At 45.9% G+C, this 20,192-nt stretch overlaps 2 protein-coding genes across 2 annotated transcripts in view; one reads left to right on the top strand and one right to left on the bottom strand.

Annotated features, from left to right (window-relative positions):
• SDHA (succinate dehydrogenase complex flavoprotein subunit A) overlaps positions 1-10,880 on the bottom strand; it is a 33,250-nt gene extending 22,370 nt beyond the window's left edge. The window contains exons 1-2 of the mRNA XM_060247744.1: positions 10,675-10,880; positions 1,504-1,699 (exon numbers count right to left, since the gene is read on the bottom strand). Coding sequence (XP_060103727.1) covers positions 1,504-1,699; positions 10,675-10,880 — 402 coding nt within the window. The remainder of the gene's footprint in view (positions 1-1,503; positions 1,700-10,674) is intronic.
• A 3,817-nt stretch (positions 10,881-14,697) lies between these two features.
• CCDC127 (coiled-coil domain containing 127) lies at positions 14,698-18,368 on the top strand. Its single transcript, XM_060247812.1, has 2 exons — positions 14,698-14,850; positions 16,252-18,368. Exons 1-2 carry the CDS (start codon positions 14,730-14,732, stop codon positions 16,920-16,922), a joined length of 792 nt encoding a protein of 263 aa, XP_060103795.1. The 5' UTR covers positions 14,698-14,729; the 3' UTR covers positions 16,923-18,368.
• Positions 18,369-20,192: the final 1,824 nt, after the last annotated feature.

The following is a 20,192-nucleotide window of genomic DNA, read 5'->3' as shown; positions in this document are numbered from 1 at the left end:
TACCAGTCAAATACAATAAAACCAATAAAATACAATTAAAAGCAAACAACATTCTACATTGTTTTATTTAAATCATGGTATTCCATGTCTGTGAGCCGCCCTGAGCCCGCCTTTGGCGGGGGAGGGCGGGATATAAAAATAAAATTATTATTATTATTATTATTATTATTATTATTATTATTATTATTATTATTATTATTATTATTATAGTACTATATAACAAAGGCGGGCAAGCTCATAGTGCAGGTTGGAATATAATCAATGGCCCAGATATAATAATTCAGATAACAGATCACTGTGGGGGAGGATAGCAGATGGTATAGGCCAGGGGTCCTCAAACTGCGGCCCGCTGAGGACGTTTATGCGGCCCGCCGGGTTATGGCAAAATCAGACCAGAAGTGACGTTCGACCTAAACTCGTGTTAGCAACGCACACTTCCAGCACTGGGCTGAGGCGGCGGAGACAGAGTGTGAGGTGATACCGAGGTGAGGTGAGTTCCTAGGCCGGGGTGTGTGGTGTGGGGAAGGGAGAGAGATGCAGAAGACGGAGAACTGACGGCCCGCGGCCTTGTACAGTAATGGCAGTCCGGCCCTCCAACGGTCTGAGGGACAGTGAACTGGCCCCCTATTTAAAAAGTTTGAGGACCCCTGGTATAGGCAATGAGGAGAAAGACGCCCACTTGCCTCAACCAAACGCCCGGCGTAACACCTCCGTCTTACAGATCATACAGAAAGGTAACAAATCCGGTAGGGCCCGTATCTCCATAGGGAGTTGATTCCACCAGGTTGGAGTCAGGGCCAAAAAGGCCGTGGCCCTGGTCAAGGCCAGACAGACATCCTTTGGGCCAGAGATGGCCAAAAGATGTTGGTGGGCAGATTGGTTGGTTAAGGCAGCTTCATGTCTGTGTTTTATCACGCTCCATTCAACAGTCAGCAGGAGGGCACATGACCCTGCCGAACCTGAGCAGCTGAAGGCTTCATCAGTGCCTGATTCAGTATACAGCAGCCTCCTATGTGGTTTCATGCGTGAGACAAAACTTCGTTTAGCTCTACAACCCAGCTCAAGTATTTAGAAGCCAGTCTCATTCCAGTCTTTAGAGAGTTGGCAGCTAGATTTTGTTGAGCTCTGCTCTAGCAATTTAGCTAGCGTGCATTATTGTGCACAACACCCAAAAACTAGACCATTATATTATATTTTAAAAATTAAAATTTATTCTGGGTATAAGTTTTGGCGTGTATGCACACTTCTTCAGATACACATGCACATGAAAGCTTATACCCAGAATACAATTTTGTTGGTCTTAGAGGTGCCGCTGGACTCAAAACCTTTTTCTATTGTTTCAGATCAACACAGCTATAGCCACCTGAATCTATTTTAAAAATGAGCTATCCCAGGATCGTCAGTTGGTGACACTTTCTTAGAGGAGCAAGTGTGACCAAAGGTTTTTTTTGCCTTTTCATGTAGCACAACAGGACAGAGAAATCAGGAGAAAGCAGAACTTACTGAATCTGATACTTTAGCGGATGCACTTTTCTTTCCATAAACTGTGAAGTGGAAGTTACGAGAAAGGATCTGGCAAGCCGCTGGCCCCTGCCGAAGGAAGGAAAAAAAGGAGAAATTAACAAGAATGGTCCCACTCGAGATGTTCATTACTGTATTGTCAATGAGGTTAACAATTAAAAGCAGAACATTATACATCCTATCATAAAATCAGTTAAAACCCAAAACAAACACATTCAAAAGTAGGATTTTAAAACACAGGACAGGAAGAAGAGGTAATTGAGGAAACGCCAAACGGAACAATTTTCAACCATGGGGGAGAAAGAGACAGAAGGGGATAGACCAATAAGCCATGGGAGGGAGTTCCACAATTTTGGTGCCACAACCAAAAAGACCCTCTTTTGGGTTGCCAGTCACCTGCCTAACAGAAGGCAGAAGTAGCCAAAGAAGGGGACTCAGATGGCTGTTCAATATTGTGTTATAGATACACACACAGCCTTCAAAGTACACTCACCCAAAGTTATCGGTAACCTCGAATGCATGTTCTGTCAGACTATCATGGAATTTACCAGCTTGTCTATTAAGCATGACTACATAACTTACTGGAACTGAATAGCAGGCAGAAATTCAACAGGTAAAGCTTCCACACACTATTGTCAAGAAAAGCTGCATGAGGGAAGGGGCAAGACCAAACATCAGTTATACTTGTTTTTATTTCAACTAAAAGAATGAGATCTCTGTGGCGCAAAACACGAACACGTTGCCCAGATGAAATTAATATGCCAGTATAGAACAGCCATCTTTAAAGTTTAATCTGCAGAATATGACCCAAGCCCTAAACCAGAAGAGCAGGAACAAAATATATTGCAACACAAACAAATCCTTTGATACAAAGTCTCATTTCATGACATTTGCCATTATGTTTTACTGTCATTCTATTTGCTAAGATAATGTTAACATAACTTTACTTTTGTTTTATTGCTTAGTACGATTCAACCAACTCCATTACAATACAGAAAAGAAAACCTTTACTTAGTACACAAACCGTTCAAAATCCTTTAAGGGACTTCTTAATTGTTAAAATGTCTAATATTAAGTACTGGCTAGAATTAAGGTCACAAATTTTAAGGATAAGTTGTTAGCTAAAGACAGATCTTTTTTTTTTTTTTTGTCCTCCTGCAGTGCCACTGGGCAGCATAAGATTTTCTTAGATTATAACAAAGGCCGTTGATAGTACACGGCTCCAGCTCTTTTATCTATTACATTTTGCAGGCATATATTTGTAATAGCTTTAATTCGCCATTCCTCAGAGGTTAGAAAAGGAGGTATCAACACCAGCAAAACTGACCAGAGCAATCTACTTTGTCAATATAGGTATCGGATGGAAAGAGTCTCCCATCTCATGTCTACAGATACAGCCTGCCTTTATTCAGCAAAACAGAAAATGACATTAGAGTCCCCATGCTGGAAGTTCACAAGTATTCCTAGCTTACAGATTTGGGTGGGCAGCCATGTTGGTCTGAAGCAGCAGAACAAAGTCTGTGTCCAGCGGCACCTTGAAGACCAACTAAGTTTTATTCTGGGTAGACTCAAATATCCAGAATCAAACTTTGCTGGTGTTAAAAGTTCTACTAGCTTACAAATATCTTTGCTAGTCCATTTGTTGTCCTGACCTGGATGGCCCAGGCTAGTTCAATCTCATCAGCTCTTGGAAGCTAAGCAAGCTAAGCCTTGGCTAGTAGTGACAATAGTGTGTGAATCTCAGAGTGGCTCACAGTCTCCTTTATCTTCCTCCCCCACAACAAACACCCTGTGAGGTAGGTGGCCTGAGAGAGCTCTTACGGCAGCTGCCCTTTCAAGGACAACTATTTGTAGGTCACTACACAGAGGCAGGCAATGGCCAACTACCTCTGACGTCTCTTGCCTTGAAAACCCTACGGGGTCGCCATATGCCGGCTGCAACTTGGTGGCGCTTCCCACCACCATAGCCCGCATCTCCACAAAATCCAAGCTCTTTGCAAAGTTTCTCAGCACGCTTGCCTGGAAACAATTCTCACCCACACCACCAAAAATCAGATGAGCGGCTACTCACAACCTTGGATTAGACAGCTGCGTCTCAAGCTTCTGGACCCTGCAAAGCTACCTCCAACTTCCAATGCCGTTGTGTGTTTTAAAATTATGCTACACACTCCGTCAGTATTTCTGGAGCAGTGAGAATAGACTGTAACAATTCTTGCTGGCCAACAGTGAGAGGAGCAACACTGAAATGCCATATCAATCCCCCCTCCCCTCAATTTAACATGAGTCTCATGAGAGAGTTCCTTCTTCAGTCAACAGATGCTTCCGCTCAGCTCAGAAAGTCCCACGGCCAACTGTCAACCTGCATCCTTCTCAAGATTCTTGGTTACCGCAGCAACCACCAGCAAGACCTACAGCCCCTTCTGTCACTCAATCAATGCAGACAAGTTGCAGGATACAGACAGGTCTGCTTGCCAGGTGCCACAAAGCAGCCTTGGTTACCAATGAGGAAGAACAAAAGCTCTAAGGGGAGAAGGGGCCCAGGAGAGTTTAGCATCAGAAGCTGGAAGGAGCTCACGCTGGCCTCAAACAGAATTGTTTCAGATTGATGGACATAAGAAGAAGACAACATTGGATTTATATTCCGCCCTCCACCCTGAATCTCAGAGTGGCTCACAGTCTCCTTTATCTTCCTCCCCCACAACAAACACCCTGTGAGGTAGGTGGCCTGAGAGAGCTCTTACGGCAGCTGCCCTTTCAAGGACAACTCTGCGAGAGCTATGGCTGACTCAAGGTCATTCCAGCAGCTGCAAGTGGAGGAGTGGGGAATCAAACCCAGTTCTCCCAGATAAGAGTCCACACACTTAACCACTACACCAAACAGAAGCCATGCCCATCCAGTCCAACGTGGTTTCACAGTGGTCAAAGCCCAGGTGTCATCAGGAGTCCACCACTGGGGCCAGAACTCTAGAACAGGGGTGGCCAACAGTAGCTCTCCAGATGTTTTTTTGCCTACAACTCCCATCAGCTCCAGCCAGTATGGCTGATGGCTGGGGCTGATGGGAGCTGTAGGCAAAAAACATCTGGAGAGCTACCGTTGGCCACCCCTGTTCTAGAACCCTCCCACTGCCCCCCCCAAACACCAAGAATACAGAACATTGCTGCCCCAGACAGAGATCCATCTATAACCTTGTGGCTAATAGCCACTGACAGACCTCTACTCCTTCTTCTAGTCTACTTCCCATCCCAACGGTGGTAGGTAGTGGGACCAAGAGGAAATGCCCGTCTCCGTCACTGGTGTTATGCAACGCCAGGTCTATTAACAACAAGACCTCGACCCTCAAGGAGTTTCTACTCCAACAGGATGTGGACCTGGCTTGCGTGACCGAGACCTGGGTGCGGGACGGAGAGACAGTAGCTCTCTCCCAGATGACCCCCCCAGGCTACTCGGTCTTTCACCAGTCACGGAATAACGGGCGGGGGGGAGGGGTAGCGTTGTTCATACGGGAGGATTACACCTTTCGGGCTCTCCCGGCTCCAAGGATCGATGGCATTGAATGTGCCGGCCTGACGTGGGATGTTGGAGAGGGGTTGGCGATCTGGCTGGTGTACCGTACGCCCAACGCACCAGCCAGCGCCTTACCATCACTATTGGAGGCAGTGGCGGGCTGGGCATTGGAGTTCCCGGGGCTTATGGTCCTGGGTGACTTCAATGTCCATGCCGATGACACGGCCTCCACTCAGGCGATGGACCTAGTGTCTTCCATGGCGACACTGGGGCTCTCTCAACTCCCACGCATCAGGCCGGGCACACATTAGACCTGATCTTTGCATCCGGGATTTTGGTGAACGATATCGCGGCTGAAGCGGTTCCATGGTCGGACCACCTAGCCCTTAAGGCCCGTATGGAGACGTTGCCCCAACCCTGTATGGGCGGAGAGCCTATTTTGGCTCGCCCCCGGGGCTTGATGGACCCGGAACGGTTCCAAACAGCCCTGAGGGATCCCTGGCCCACTGGCAATTCTCTCGATGACCTGGTGGAAGTCTGGCAGGGCCAGCTATCCAGGGCTATCGATGAAATTGCACCTCGGCGCCCTCTGCGCCCTCGCAAGAGGCTGGCACCATGGTATACCTTGGAGTTACGCCAGCTGAAACAAGGGCTCAGACGACTAGAGAGACGGTGGAGGCATACTCGGGACGAAGCGACGAGAACATCCTATAGAACGCTTATGAGGTCTTATGAGATGGCAGTCAAGGCTGCAAAGAAAGAATACTTCGCAGCCAAGATTGCATCTGCAAAATCGCGCCCAGCACAATTGTTTAGAGTAATTGGAGATCTTATAACATTGCCACAAGGCAAACCAAATATTAGGGAATTAGAAATAGGCTGTGAGGCATTTGCGAAATATTTTGCAGATAAAATCTCATCGCTCCGCCAAGACCTGCCTATCACATTAGACACAGTAAGTGAAACTGAGGCTCCGCGCCTGTCTTCAGATTTAGTACTGGACCACTTCGACCCACTCAGCCTGGAGGAAGTCGATGGAATTCTCTCTGCTGCTCGCCCAACAACATGTGATTTGGACCCTTGCCCCTCTTGGCTGATTAAATCCTGCCAGAGGGAGCTTAGATGTCCTCTACAGGACATCATAAATAGATCCCTCTTAGAGGGGCATTTTCCAGCGCCTCTGAAAGAGGCCTTGGTCCGGCCCCTCTTGAAAAAACCTACAGCAGACCCGGCCGAATTGGCAAACTACCGACCGGTGTCCAATTTACCATTTTTAGGTAAAATTATCGAGAGGGCAGTGGCGTTACAGCTACAGAGATTTCTAGATGACGCTTCTGTCTTAGACCCGTGCCAGTCTGGCTTCCGACCGGGCCACGGGACGGAGACGGTCCTGGTCGCCTTGGTGGACGACCTCCAGCGGCAACTGGATCGAGGCGGTGCGGCAATACTGATGTTATTAGATCTGTCGGCTGCGTTTGATACAGTCGACCATCGGTTGCTGATCCACCGCCTCGCCGACATAGGGGTTGAGGGGCTAGCCTTACAATGGCTTTCCTCCTTCCTCATGGGTCGGGGACAGAGGGTGGCGATTGGGGGTGAGCGATCCCAGAGGCGCACACTAGACTGTGGGGTGCCCCAGGGAGCAGTTCTCTCCCCGATGTTATTCAACATCTATATGCGCCCCCTCGCCCAGATTGCCCGGAGATTTGGGCTGGGTTGCCATCAATACGCAGATGACACCCAGCTCTATCTACTAATGGACGGCCGGCCCGCCTCCGCCCCGGGGAACCTGGATCAGGCTTTGCGGGCTGTTGCAACGTGGCTTAGACTGAGTGGGCTGAAGTTAAATCCAGCGAAGACAGAGGTTCTCCATGTGGGTCGTGGCACTCTGGGGAAGGAAATATCTCTCCCGGCCTTTGACGAGGCGCCGCTGAAGACGGCGCAGCGGGTAAAGAGCCTGGGCGTCTTACTGGAGCCTTCATTATCAATGGAGGCCCAGATAACAGCCACTGCCAAATCAGCCTTCTTCCACCTGAGGCGGGCGAGGCAGCTGGCCCCTTTCCTAGAGCGTCAGGACCTAGCAATGGTGATCCACGCGACGGTCACCTCAAGATTGGACTACTGTAACGCTCTCTACATGGGGCTGCCTCTGTACCGGACCCGGGAGCTGCAGCTAGTGCAGAACGCGGCGGCCAGGCTGCTACTTGGTCTCCCAAGATGGGAGCATATACGGCCAGGGCTGCGCGGACTGCACTGGCTGCCAATCGTATACCGGATCCAGTACAAAGTGCTGGTCATAACCTTTAAAGCCCTATATGGCCAAGGACCGACCTACCTGAGGGACCGTCTCTCCCCATATGAGCCCCAGAGAGCACTGAGGTCAGTGGGGAAAAGCAGACTGAATATCCCTGGGCCAAAAGAAGTTAAACTTCAAAGCACCCGCACCCGGGCCTTTTCTGTTGCGGCCCCACAACTCTGGAACCAACTCCCAGAGGAGGTGCGGGCCCTGCGGAACTTAGACCAGTTCCGCAGGGCCTGCAAGACCGCCCTCTTCAAACAGGCGTTCACCAATAACTGAATTAATGTTTACCGCCAGATTAGTAACGTTTACCGCCAATGTTGACTTAGGAATGTTTTAATTAATTATTGATTATTGACTGATTTTAATGTGAATTTTAATGTGAATTTAATGTTTTTATTACTATTGTTTACCTGAAATGCTGTTAGCCGCCCTGAGCCTGCTTCGGCGGGGAGGGCGGGATATAAATAAAATTTTACATTACATTACATTACTCCATATGTTTATCCAATTCCCTCCTAAAGCTATGTTTGTAGCTGCCACCACTTCCTGCAGTAGTGGATTCTACATGTTAATTACTCTTTGTGTGAAGAATTACTTCCTTTTATCTGTTCTAAATCTACTGCTCATCAATTTCATCATGAGTTCTTTTGTGAAAAAGGAAGAAAAGTACTTTCTCTACCTTCTCAATCCCATGCATAATTTTGTAAACCTCTTTCACGTCACACTTCAGTCATTGTTCTGATGTTCTTATGAAGGCCTTGGTCTCTACATCCTGTTGGTGGTCCTCCAGAGGAACTGGCTGGCCCCTGTGTGAGACAGGATGCTGGACTTGGACTATTGGTCTGATCCAACAGGGCTCAGTATTTACGGTGGCTGAATCTGTATGCTCTCTAATGTCAGAGGAACAAAGAGTAAGTCATGATGGCAGTTACCAAAGCACTGTAATGTGCTTTCTCTGGCTGAGGAAATGTATCAGTTCTATGGCAACTGCATCTTAAAGCACTGAGGCAAGCAAAAAAAACAATCTTGGGCACCCTCAAACGGTCAATTCAAGGCTCTGTGCTTGTGTCTACTCTTTCACGCAGCCCTTTGGGGAAGCAGCTATTAAGCCACCAACACTTGCACTTATTTTATTTCTTTAAAACATTTATCAGCTGTCTTTTCTTTCCTTAGAAAGGCTGACTGTCAAGCATTGTTTATTCCTTTCTGATTTTAGTTGCCAGAATATAGAAATGGTACTAACCATGAATTGAGCTATGCACATCAAAGTAGCAAACCCCGCCCCTGCTCCTTTCGCTTTTACTAACAAATGCAGGAATGTACTCATAGAAGATAAAACCTCCTGGGACTAATTCCCACACCAGCAAGGCTGGAACCCAGGACACGCCAACCAGTAGAGATAAGGAAGTTACAGTGAGAAGTTTCACACGTGAATGTAGAATTGTTTAGAGAATGTAGAATTGTTTATAGAACCTTTGATGTGCCATCTTTAAGTATGCATTTTACTGTTACACTGTATCAGTTCCAATACCTAGCTCGGCTGAGCCACATGGATTATCAATAAACCAAACTTTGTTTCACAATTCAAGGACTGGTTACTTTGAGATCTAATGCTTGACACTGACAACACAAATGCAATACACAACATAAAGTACATAAAACCCCATTTTTAAAAATCACAATTTAGAATTAATTTAATAAAATTCAGTCCTAAATAAGGCTACCTTCTACTGCTGCCTAAAGACTGAAAATGAGGGAACCAGGCCCACCTCTGTTGGGCTGCCACTGAAAAAGCCCCTTCATGCGTACCCGTCAAGAGAGCTGCTTCGACTGGTGGGACAGGAGAAGATAACGCCATTCCTGAGCCATGTCGGGCTTTAAAGGTCAAAAACGACATTTTGGCTTGGGCTCTGGAGCAGACTGGCAGCCAGTGAAATTGCTGCAGCATTGGGGTTGTATGTCCTCCAGTAGTCGGCCCCGACAGCAGTCTAGCCACAGGATTCTGAACAAGCTGCAGCTTCTAAACACTCTTCAAAAGTAGCCCGAACTAGATCACACTGTACTAGTCCAGTCTGGATGTAACTAATAATGCATGGGTCACTGTGGCTAGATCTGACTGACCCACCCAAGAACGGATGCAACTGATGCAGCAGTCAAAGCTGAGCAAAAACATTCCAGGCACATGGTTTTCAAAGGAGACTGCTGTGTCAAGTAGCACCCTCAAGCTGTGAACCTGCCTTTTCAAGAGGAGTATAACTCTATCCGAGACAGGAGATTATCTCAAGCCCCTGGTCTTCCTTTCTACTAACCCAGAGAACTTCTGCATTGTCAGGATTAAGTTTCACAGGCACGTGCTACTATTAGTTCCTCCATAAATATTTGCACTTCTGCACTGATTATCAGAAACGGAAGGAACACCTACTGTGTGAAAGCTGTTTTGAGTAGTACAATATTCATGTGCCTCTAAATAAACTTCACTACCTGACCATTTGCATGTCACAAGGAAGACCAAACTTAGGTCTCTGGTGCATGAGAAGAGTACTTTTTCTTGGCACAAGAACCTGACATCTCACATACCCAACTAGATACAGACCCAATTCTTGACAAGGATATAAACCCATGTGTACCACTGTAGAGAAGATAGTTACATGATTAACAGTACATTCCTAAGACCATTTTCCTGGGAGTAAGCCCTAGTGAGTAGACTTCAGGTGGATTTTGAGTAGATCTGCTTAGGACAATTCTGTAAATGCTGCTCCACGGGGGGAAATTCTTCACACAGAAAAATAGCAAGACACAAAAAAAAAGCTTTGCTAGAATAATTCTTCCCAACACTTAGCTTTCCACATACAGAGAATTCTCCCCCTCCCCTAAAAAGGAAGTATTCACTCATGGCATTATCTACCTACAGAAGAGATGGAGATGACAGATTTCCTACCAAGGGTAATTCTATCAGCCAGCCAGAAATGGCCTCACCTCCCCACTCCTCCACTTGTAGCTGCTGGCATGGCCTTGGGTCAGCCATAGCTCTTGCAGGAGTTGTCCTTGAAAGGGCAGCTTTTGTCAGAGCTCTCTCAGCCCCACCCACCTCACAGGGTGTCTGTTGTGGGGGAGGAAGGGAAAGGAGATTGTGAGCCGCTCTGAGATTCGGGGCGGAGGGCGGGGTATAAATCCAATATCTTCTTCTCCCTCGCAGGGTTGCTGTGAGGGTGGAAGCAGCCTCTCCTGAGCTCCTTGGAGGGAAGAGGCGGGCGAGGGAGGTCTGCAGCCGCGAGGAGGAGAGCTGCGGGTTCGAATCCCCCTCCACCACAAAGCGCAGTCGTGACCTTGGGCGAGCCTGACCTACCTCACGGGGGCGTCGTGAGAACTAAGCGGGGAGCTAATGAGCCCTTCGGAAGGAGAGCAAGCGAGACCCGGTTCCCTCGGCCGAGCCTCTTCGCTCCTCCCGCCGGAGAGGGTGGCCCCGTCCCCTGCTGCCAGGGCTGCTCGCGCACTTACCCAGCGAAGGGCCCGCCAAGGCCGCCGCCGCCACCCCCTCACAGCCGCCGCCATTTCGCCCCTGCCGGCAGCGGGTCGGCCCTCAGCAGACTGCGCGTGCGCGAAGGAGGCGCCTCCCCCGACGGGATGACGGAGTGACTCGCTCCGCCCCACCCGCGGGAGAGGGGCGTCCGCGCAGGCGCAATGAAGCGTACTTGGCGGCGGGAGAAGCGTTTCCTCAGAAGTTCTCGCGGCCCTTGTCCTTACCGGTGAGGAGAAACCTGCTCGCGTGAGGGGGCCGCTTCGCTTCGGGGCCGTAAAGGGAGCGGTCAGTGGCCCTGAGAAGCCCTCCCTTCCCCCGCGCCCGGGCTGGACTTGGGCCGCACCAACTCAGAGCGGGGGGGGTGGGGAATGAAACGACCTCTCTCCTCTATAATGCAGGAGAAAAAGAATTTCATTTCAGGGACATTGGCAGGTTAAGAACAACGGGCCTTTAGGCTCGTCTTTTCTGACGTGCTCGCTTTCTGAGTGAGGATTTTCGGGCCTCTAATTGCTTGAGTCCCTCCCGCAGTCCGGAGTGGTACAGCCGGGGCCTTTTTTTGAGCAGGAGCACAGTTCTGGCTGACTTGGTGCCAGGGGATGTGGCCTAATATGCAAATGAGTTCCTTCTGAGCTTTTTTCCTACAAAAGCTCCCTGCGTGGAACAATGGTGCCATCAGGGGGTGTGACCTAATATGCAAATGAGTTTCTGCTGAGCTTTTTCTGGAAAAAAAACCTTGCGTGGAACAGTGGTACCATCAGGGGGTGTGGCCTATTATGCAAATAAGTTCCTGCTGGGCCTTTTCTACAAAGCCCCCTGTGTGGAGCAATTGTGCCATCGGGGGATGTGGCCTAATATGCAAATGAGTTCCTGCTGAGCGTTTTCTAAGAAAAACCTGTGGAACAATGGTGCCATCAGGGGGTGTGGCCTAATATGCAAATGAGTTCAAGCTGAGTTTTTTCCCCACAAAAAAAACCCCTGTGTGGAACAATGGTGCCATCAGGGGGTGTGGCCTAGAATGCAAATAAGTTCCTGCTGGGCTTGTTCTACAAAAAAAATCCTGGGTACAGCCCAGGCGGTTCCTTCACCCTCAGTGCCTGGGGCCCCGCTGGAGGGCCAAAGGGGAGCAGGGAGAGGGTGTTGCAAAGGCATCGCAAAACCTGGCGGGTCTCCTCAGGGAAGGTTTTGCAGGGCATCTGTTTACAGTCAGCCATGCAAAAGTCTCCACCTGACCTTGGCCCGGTTGCTTTCTTCTCCTTGGCCTACCTCGCAGGATTGTTATGAGCAGGGGTAGCCAAACTTGCTTAACCTAAGAGCCACATTGAATAAATTTCAGATGTTTGAGAGCCACAAGACATGAACGTCAGATGGTTGAGAACCGGAAGGAAGGAAGGCAAATAGATGCGGAGTGGGGTGGTGGTGGTGGAAAGAAAGCAACTTTAAATGCATCCTCCAAACTGCCAAGTGATGAGCTGTCATGTGAGAAGAAAGCCTCCTGGTCCAATAGGGTGAAGTGACCTTGTGCTACATCTCTCACTGTACAGATTATCTCTAGTGAGAATCTAAGCAAATGCGTGGGTTATGATATGATCCATTCATGCCTATTTTGGGTGATCAAAAGTGACTCTTTTCAGAAGAAATACTTCAGAATCTATTGATGTCAAGATGGAAGTTGCCCTAGTTATTTCATGAACGTTCCCTCCTCCTCTTCGTCAAGCTGTGACAACTTTTCTTTGATTATGAACCAGCCCAGAAATTTAGCAGACAGACTGGTCATTTTTCAAGCTTCAGGGTTCTGCATTTTAATATTCTGATTATTACTACCACAAAATTAACCCTGATCTCATCATAGGGTGTGTTTTTTTTGTAATATTAGAAGAAGATATTGGATTTATATCCCGCCCTCCACTCCGAAGAGTCTCAGAGCGGCTCACAATCTCCTTTCCCTTCCTCCCCCACAACAGACACCCTGTGAGGTGGGTGGGGCTGGAGAGGGCTCTCACAGCAGATGCCCTTTCAAGGACAACCTCTGCCAGAGCTACAGCTGACCCAAGGCCGTTTCAGCAGGTGCAAGTGGAGGAGTGGGGAATCAAAAAACCCAGTTCTCCCAGATAAGAGTCCACACACTTAACCACTACACCAAACTGGCTCTCAATTTTATTAACAGCATGATGTTGTATTGTATAAATTATAAGGGTAGTCTAGTTCCCTTCACAACAAGAAAAAGCTAACTTGGATATAAAATCCCATGTTTGAAGATGCACAGAACTGCTGTTACATATATCAAGTAGGATCTAGACGTTAATTCATAAATATGATCACTAGGATCTCCATGAACCCATTCTTATGATATATATGTCTTCAGGGCTCCAGCTTCTCTTACTTGAGGTTCCATAATGCAGTAGGAAAGTTACATATTTATGCCTTTTCAGGACATGAATATCTATGCCCTGACCCTAGAAACTTTATGAAGCTTTCTAAAGTGAGCAGAATCCCTTTAATTACAACAAGGCAGAAAGACAACTACCGAGCTAAGAAAGGAAAGGCTTGCCTATGTTGAAAATACTAGGCGTGGCAATGAAATTTCTAGGGGCCATGGTAACCTAGCACCTGGACTTCGTAGCAACTCTGAGTTGTATAACTTGCCTTTCTTAAAATGCTACAAATGCCAACTTGGTGAAAATGTACTTAAGGACAAGAGTTGTGGTTAATCACATATGACCATTTCTGATTCTAATATTATTTGATTGTATTTTTATCATATGCTACAGCCATGCAAACAAGAAGTTTCTATATGTTAAAATTTTAAATGTTTCAAATGGTTTGTTTGAGACTCGGATCTCTCGTATTTGATAGCATGTGAAAAGCTTGTGGGCTTTTCATTGAAATGAATTCAAACTTCAGTGTTATAATATTTTATTATTGCTTCCAAAAATAATGCAATGGTGGATTAATTTAACGTAATATTAAAATGTTAAGATGCTTTAATTCTAGGATGGCTTTGATCAAGACGCTTCTCTTCTTTTTGGAGTGACCAAATTTTGCTGTACTCTTGAAGAATTGCAGGTAAGCCCCTCTCCTCATTACCTTTCATTTCTTTGACTTTCATGCTTATTTAACATATTGCAATGAATATTCAAAAATATTGCAATTGCAAATAAAGGTGGCTATGTAGTCTCTCTCTCTCTCTCTAGTGTATGATAGCCTTCTTTTCCTATTTCTGGTAGAGGAGGTGCCATTGCAAAAATGAGATGAAGGCGAAGGTGGCAAGCTGTGTGTTGGGGGCCCAGGTTTTTTATATACCGATGTATTTGAGAAAAAGTCCTTTGAATGCCTCTTACTCCTAGAAATCAGTGAGAAGAATCTCAAATAAATATTCAGACATGAACACTTTGGTAACATCTGCAGCCAGTAGATCAATCCTCTCTTTCTACCCATGCCTGTGGCCATGATTATTTTCACAAAAATGTGTTAAGAGAAGCATCTGTGTGGATTGGCTAGAAGTGAATGAGAATGTGAGAAAGGAAGGTCAATTAAAGGAGGAAGGAGTTGGTTTAAAGGGACAGGAACAGAGTAGTAACAAAGGGAAGAAGGTAGATCGGGCATCGGGCCACAAGAAAGACACTTGAAGGAAGGAGAGATGGAGAAAGCAGGGGCCAAGAGAATCAGAGGATAGTGTTTCTGTGGTTATAACATATAACACTCAGTTACATAGCCTATCTTTACGGCAACCTTTCCACACAAATTCCCACTACTTGGTGACCCTATTTCTGGGTTTTCATGGCATTGGAGTCATAATACCAAACTATACATGTAATTGTGTCTTTTACAGCCAATTTATTGGATACCTAAGAGTTCTTTTCTCCTAATTTGAAGGTTTGTCGATGAATAATTTAAATGAGCCTCCCAGTTGGAACATCCACCCTAATGCCCGGGACGATGGAGGCCATGGCAGCAAATGGAATTATGCCTTGTTGGTTCCAATGCTGGGACTGGCTGCCTTCCGTAAGTCATATTTGGAATAAAAGAGTTTCTCATTATCTTACAATTTATCGAATGTACTAACTTGGTAGGGATTTGCACCAGTAGGCCTCAATTTGTTTAATCCAGCAACTCTATAGAAATGTTTGTTCCTTCAATTATATCCCACCTTTATTTGTGCTTAAGATGACTTGCAGAAAGCACATAAGGTATTGTCAAACATAAAATGGCATAATGTTTAAACAGATCAGAAATCCCTGAGCAATGTTGCCTGAACAGCGTGGTGGAAAAACACAGCAAGCAGTCCGAAGCCTAAAGTGTTCAGCCTTACACAATTTCTAGACCCTAACTGGAGAAGGCACTTATCACATCTCTAGAAAGTTATTCCACAGAGTGGGTACTACCACACAGAAGGCTGAAGCTGTAACAGAAACTGAGCCTCCCAGAAAGAAGGTGCCCTTAGGAGAGGAAGAATTGACCCGTCAGCAGGCAGATCAATACAGGGCAAGGCGGTTGTGATGGATTCCTTGGGAGCTAAACGCCACTTCACAGGATCATCTCTCCACGTCACAATTGCCAGCCAACCCCACCACACCAGGGTTCCCAATGGGCAGAAGAGAGAAAACTGAGTTTGAGGAATAAGATCTAGGCCTGAGCATAACCCACCTACTCCTGAATGGATAACGGAGGTAAAATTGACAGTGACAAGATGGTTTCTTTTTACAATGAACAACAAAAATTCAGTAAAACGTACACAATTGAGGAAGGAGTTGTGGGATGTTAAGATTGAAACAAAACGTGCCAGGAAAACTCAGACAGGTTTATAACATCAACAGGGCACTCTGCCAGAACTGAATTACACTCCAGGGCCTCTTATAATACCCCAGGTAAGTTGAACCAAAGCTCTGATATCTTCCATAAATCTCTAATTCACACTCCTGTTAAGATTAACATGTCAGTCTCAGCCTTTAAAATCGAATTTCTTCCAACAGACTCCCACATCAGACCTTGACTTTTCCCACCATATATCTTATTGAGTAATTCAAAACAGTTTTGATTGATTGCTGAACCTTTATGGTACACTTCTGTACTTGTTCTGTCGCAGCAGTCCTTCAGATATTCTAGTGAATCTGGGCTCATGCCAGCAACTATCTCAAACAAGTGACTGTATTTCTTGATAAAGGAGGTTTTGAAGGTACTGATTTGTGAGAGCTAGATCCGATGAAGGGAGCTTTGACTCTCAGAAGTTCATACCCCAGAAATTTGTTGGTCTCTAAGGTGCTCCTGGATGCAAAGCTAGCTGTTCTACCGTAGATCAACATAGCTGCCCTCTGAAACTATCTTTGTGTATGATGTATCAGTATTATCATGAGAAGTTTGTTTTTCATTTAATTTTACATGTGGATTATGTCTCATGAATTGCAGGATGGATCTGGTCCAGAGAGTCGCAGAAGGAGATAGAAAATGAAAGGAAAAAGTTCTATCAAAAACTGTCAACAGTACAAAGAGAGCTTGAATCGAAATACCGTGACATAATTATTGAAAATCGCCGTTCGGTTGCCCACTTAGAGCTAGAACTGGAAAAAGAACGGAACAGAACGTCAAGTTACCGTGAAGCCCTTGTCTCCCAGAGCCGTAAATTGGTGGAGGAAAGAAGAACCCTGGAAAAAGAGCATGCCCAGCTGGAACAAGAAAGAAAGATCCTGCAGCATTCTGGGGCCGCTGGCGCTTTGTACCAGAGCTGTCTGGAGAAAGAAGCAGAGTGGCAAAAGAGAGCTGGCGCTTTGCTCAAGGAGTTTGAAGAAACTCTCACCGAAAGGCAGGAGATCTACTGCAGCCTCATGCTTCCCAGAAACCGGCGACTGGAAATTGAGAAAAATTTGCTAATTAGAGCAGCAACTGATCCAATTGCTTTGGACTTGGGCATGGAGATGGGCTTGAAAGATATCTTTAGGCACGATACCTATTGCAGCAACTTGCTAAACACCAATAAACGTCGGAATGGAAGGCTGATGTGGCTGTACCTCCGATACTGGGAATTGTCTGTAGAACTTAAGAAGTTCAAGAGGGTGGAGAAGGCCTTGTTGGGAAATTAGTGGCTCTCAGTGTCAGTTACAAGTGAGTTCTTCTGGTGAGCATATTGATTTTCTTGTGCTTTCCCACCACAGTCACCTGCTGTTGTGTCTTCTTAAGTATTCATTGCCACTTCCTTTGAATGGTCGCGATAAGGTAGCACTACAATGCTGTGTGTCAGTTAAGCGTTTCTTAGGACTCAAAAAGGATAGGACTTGAAGCTCCCATCACCTGCATGGCAACCCTTTTTTCCACTCTGCTTGGAAGCAACTATCCTAATTCTATCTATCTATTTAAGGCTGAGATGCTGTATAACAGCATCTCAGGTTCGCGCACCGTTTGTGATCTAAACTGGGCAAAAATGTTGCTTCACAGGGCCCATGTGGAAGCAAAATAGATATGACACTAGCTGAAAAAATGCTTTGTCAGCCTCGTGACAACCTGGTAAGACTTCCAGGAGTTTTAAGTTTTATCCGCTCTCCCTAATCATGTTCCTTGGAAATTAGACTATTCTGTTTTCTCTTACTGTCCTTTGCTCTATTATTCTCACTGTCAGGTAAGGACAGTGATGGAAAATGAGTACAGCTACGGATGGGATGTACAAACCAAATGGGAAGAACTCAGTAAGGTTGAGAACCTGGAGAGACCCGTGGATGGGATGTAAGCAGAAGAAAATGTTTATTTGATAAAGGCTGCGGATCAAATTTATAACCAACCTTCTCCCTTTTTAAAGGACTACGATGAGGCTCCAGGAGTCAGTGTGCCTTTTGAAACAGATAGCAAAATCCCTCTATTCCTCCACCCAGCCAGTACTTCACCCACTTACTGCCATGTGGACGGAGACATCCCAGTTGGCCTTGCAGCTTCACTTAGAAGCTCTTTCACCCTTTTGATACTTGAAGTCAGTTGAATCAAATCACCTTGGAGTCTTCCGAGGCTTTCTACCCATCTCAGGTTCAGGTTCCATTCTTCTAGCCCCTCCCTGGGCTGCCTGAGCTCCTTCTCCTGGCCTTTAGGTTCTTATCAGTCCAGCTCTCTAAAGCTGTTGATTTCTACTTCTCTCTTCCAGCTGCCTGCCTGGCGTGAGCACCTTCTCTTTTTCGCTCTCCTTATAGACCTGCTCAGGAAGGTTCCAACCAATCAACTGCTGACAGTTGCCAGGCTTCATTCTGATTGGTGCCTGTGTTGTCCAACCACATTCAGTACTTGATAATCCTAAGCATAGAATCATGGAGTTGAAGGGATCTCCAGGATCATCTAGTCGAACCCCCTGCACAATGCAGGAAATCCTTCCTCAGATTGTCTCTAGGTGAAACCCTATTGTAAAGCTGAAACCTTCTTTGTTACCTTGTAACTTCCCCTTAGCAAGTCACTGGGTTAAGCCAACAGACTAGTTTCTGAGAATACATTGTATAATTTCAAAACCATCATGTTTTCTGTAAGTAAACAAAACAAAAGATTTTGCAGCACACTCTGAAATCATGCTTTAAACCACTTTCCTGTCTGATAGTGGGAGCTTGTTTCTCCACAAAGCATGAGCAGATGTCCATTTATTTGCCCTACAGCTCAGTAGTTGCTTTGAATGGCAGGGCAACTCTGGAGAGTGTGAAGCAGCAATTAAACCACCCCTGAGCAAGTGCCAAGTACTGTGGTTTCTTACAGAGTAATCACAGTGACTTCCCATTCTATAACTGGCTGCCCATCTGGAACTCCTCCAGGTGCCCAGGGAGAGCACCTTTTACAAAGAACAAGAGAGGGAATTATCTTCCTTTGCGTCCCAAATGCCTAACACAAGTATGTGTTGGCAAGTGGACTGCAAGGAAATCTATACACTAGTAAACCCCGTGGTGCGGAGTGGTCAGCTGCAGCACTGCAGTCCAAGCTCTGCTCACGACCTGAGTTCAATTCCGGCGGAAGCTGGGTTCAGGTAGCTGGCTCAAGGTTGACTCAGCCTTCCATCTTCTGAGGTTGCTAACATGATTGCTGGGGGGGGGGGGTAGAGTGTTGGTGACTGGGGAAGGCAGGGGCAAACCACCTCGTAAAAAAGCCTTCCAAGAAAATATGGGATGTCGCCCCTTGAGTCAGTAAGGACTAGGTGCTTGCACAGGCTGTTTAACTTTTGTAGACTTGTTTGCAAGTTTGTTTTGAGGCCTTTCGTCTGGGGGATATCCTGCTTTATCACTTCATGCCTGTGTGCGGTTTTGCCATGTACTAATGGCTTGTGTTTTTCCCTGTTCAGACTATTTGCTGCTAAACAAAAATTTCAGATGATCACAAATGCCAAAGGAGGCCAGGATATAACAGACTAGAGACAGGACAGTATACAGTCCTAGAGAAAATGATCTAGATTAGATCTGCTGGTACTTCCTGATGTTTTCATGTTAGGATAATGTTTGGAAACTGACATTTCATGTTTGGTTTTGCTTTCACCCAACTTTACGTTTAAAACAAATATCAAGTATACAGGTTATTATGGCATCAGTACATCAGTTTGATGGCACTTGCCGACTATCTTAAGGCAGCATTTTCAACAGGCAAAGGGGTATGCAGGCACATTGATTGAAAGCTTACAGATAATTAAGTAGTTATGCATATTTATCCTTTAGCTCTCAAAACATGACTGTTATTCTAGGGTTTTTTCAGATTTTACCAACAAATTTAAAAGAAAACATGTACTTATTCAGATCAGGTGACTTGTGTTGTAAAAAGCTTAGTGGCAGTTGTCCTCTTTCCAGTGACAGGATCCAAGATCACACAAACGTTCTAGGCAGTTATGGTATCACTTTAAAGGTTCACGGGAAGTACAGCCATGAATGTATTTGACATTTCCATTATTACTTATTTGGGAAATGTCTGCAGCACTTCTCCAGAGAATTGGTCAAGGTGGTGTAAAAAGTAAACATAGATGCAATATAACCATGAGCCCCTGGTGTTTCTCATTGTGCAAATTGTTTTTGATGACAAGAGAAGCAAGTTCATCAAAATGCATGGAAAATCTTTTGAAATATCAAAGACAAAATGTGTGTTGTTCTCGTTACCACTAACAAAAACTAGCCAAATGAAAATGGAGGGCTTAAAGAGATCCTCAGATCTAGTTCATGAAAAATAACAAAAGTATTTAGTGTAATACAGAAGTAAATATACATTCTTCTACTGTGCATAGATTACATTAGAGCACAACACCCACTTTACAAAATACATGGCAAAACTGAACAGGGAAGCTGACATTCCACCACAATTTTGTTGAAATGCTGAACTATGACAATTTCAAAAGGTAGATTGGGACTTTAAAA

Source organism: Heteronotia binoei, chromosome 10, assembly GCF_032191835.1.
Source record: "Heteronotia binoei isolate CCM8104 ecotype False Entrance Well chromosome 10, APGP_CSIRO_Hbin_v1, whole genome shotgun sequence".
In the NCBI taxonomy this organism is placed as follows: Eukaryota; Metazoa; Chordata; class Lepidosauria; order Squamata; family Gekkonidae; genus Heteronotia; species Heteronotia binoei.
Note: the sequence above shows the minus strand (reverse complement) of the source record. Positions and strands in the feature narration are given on the sequence as shown.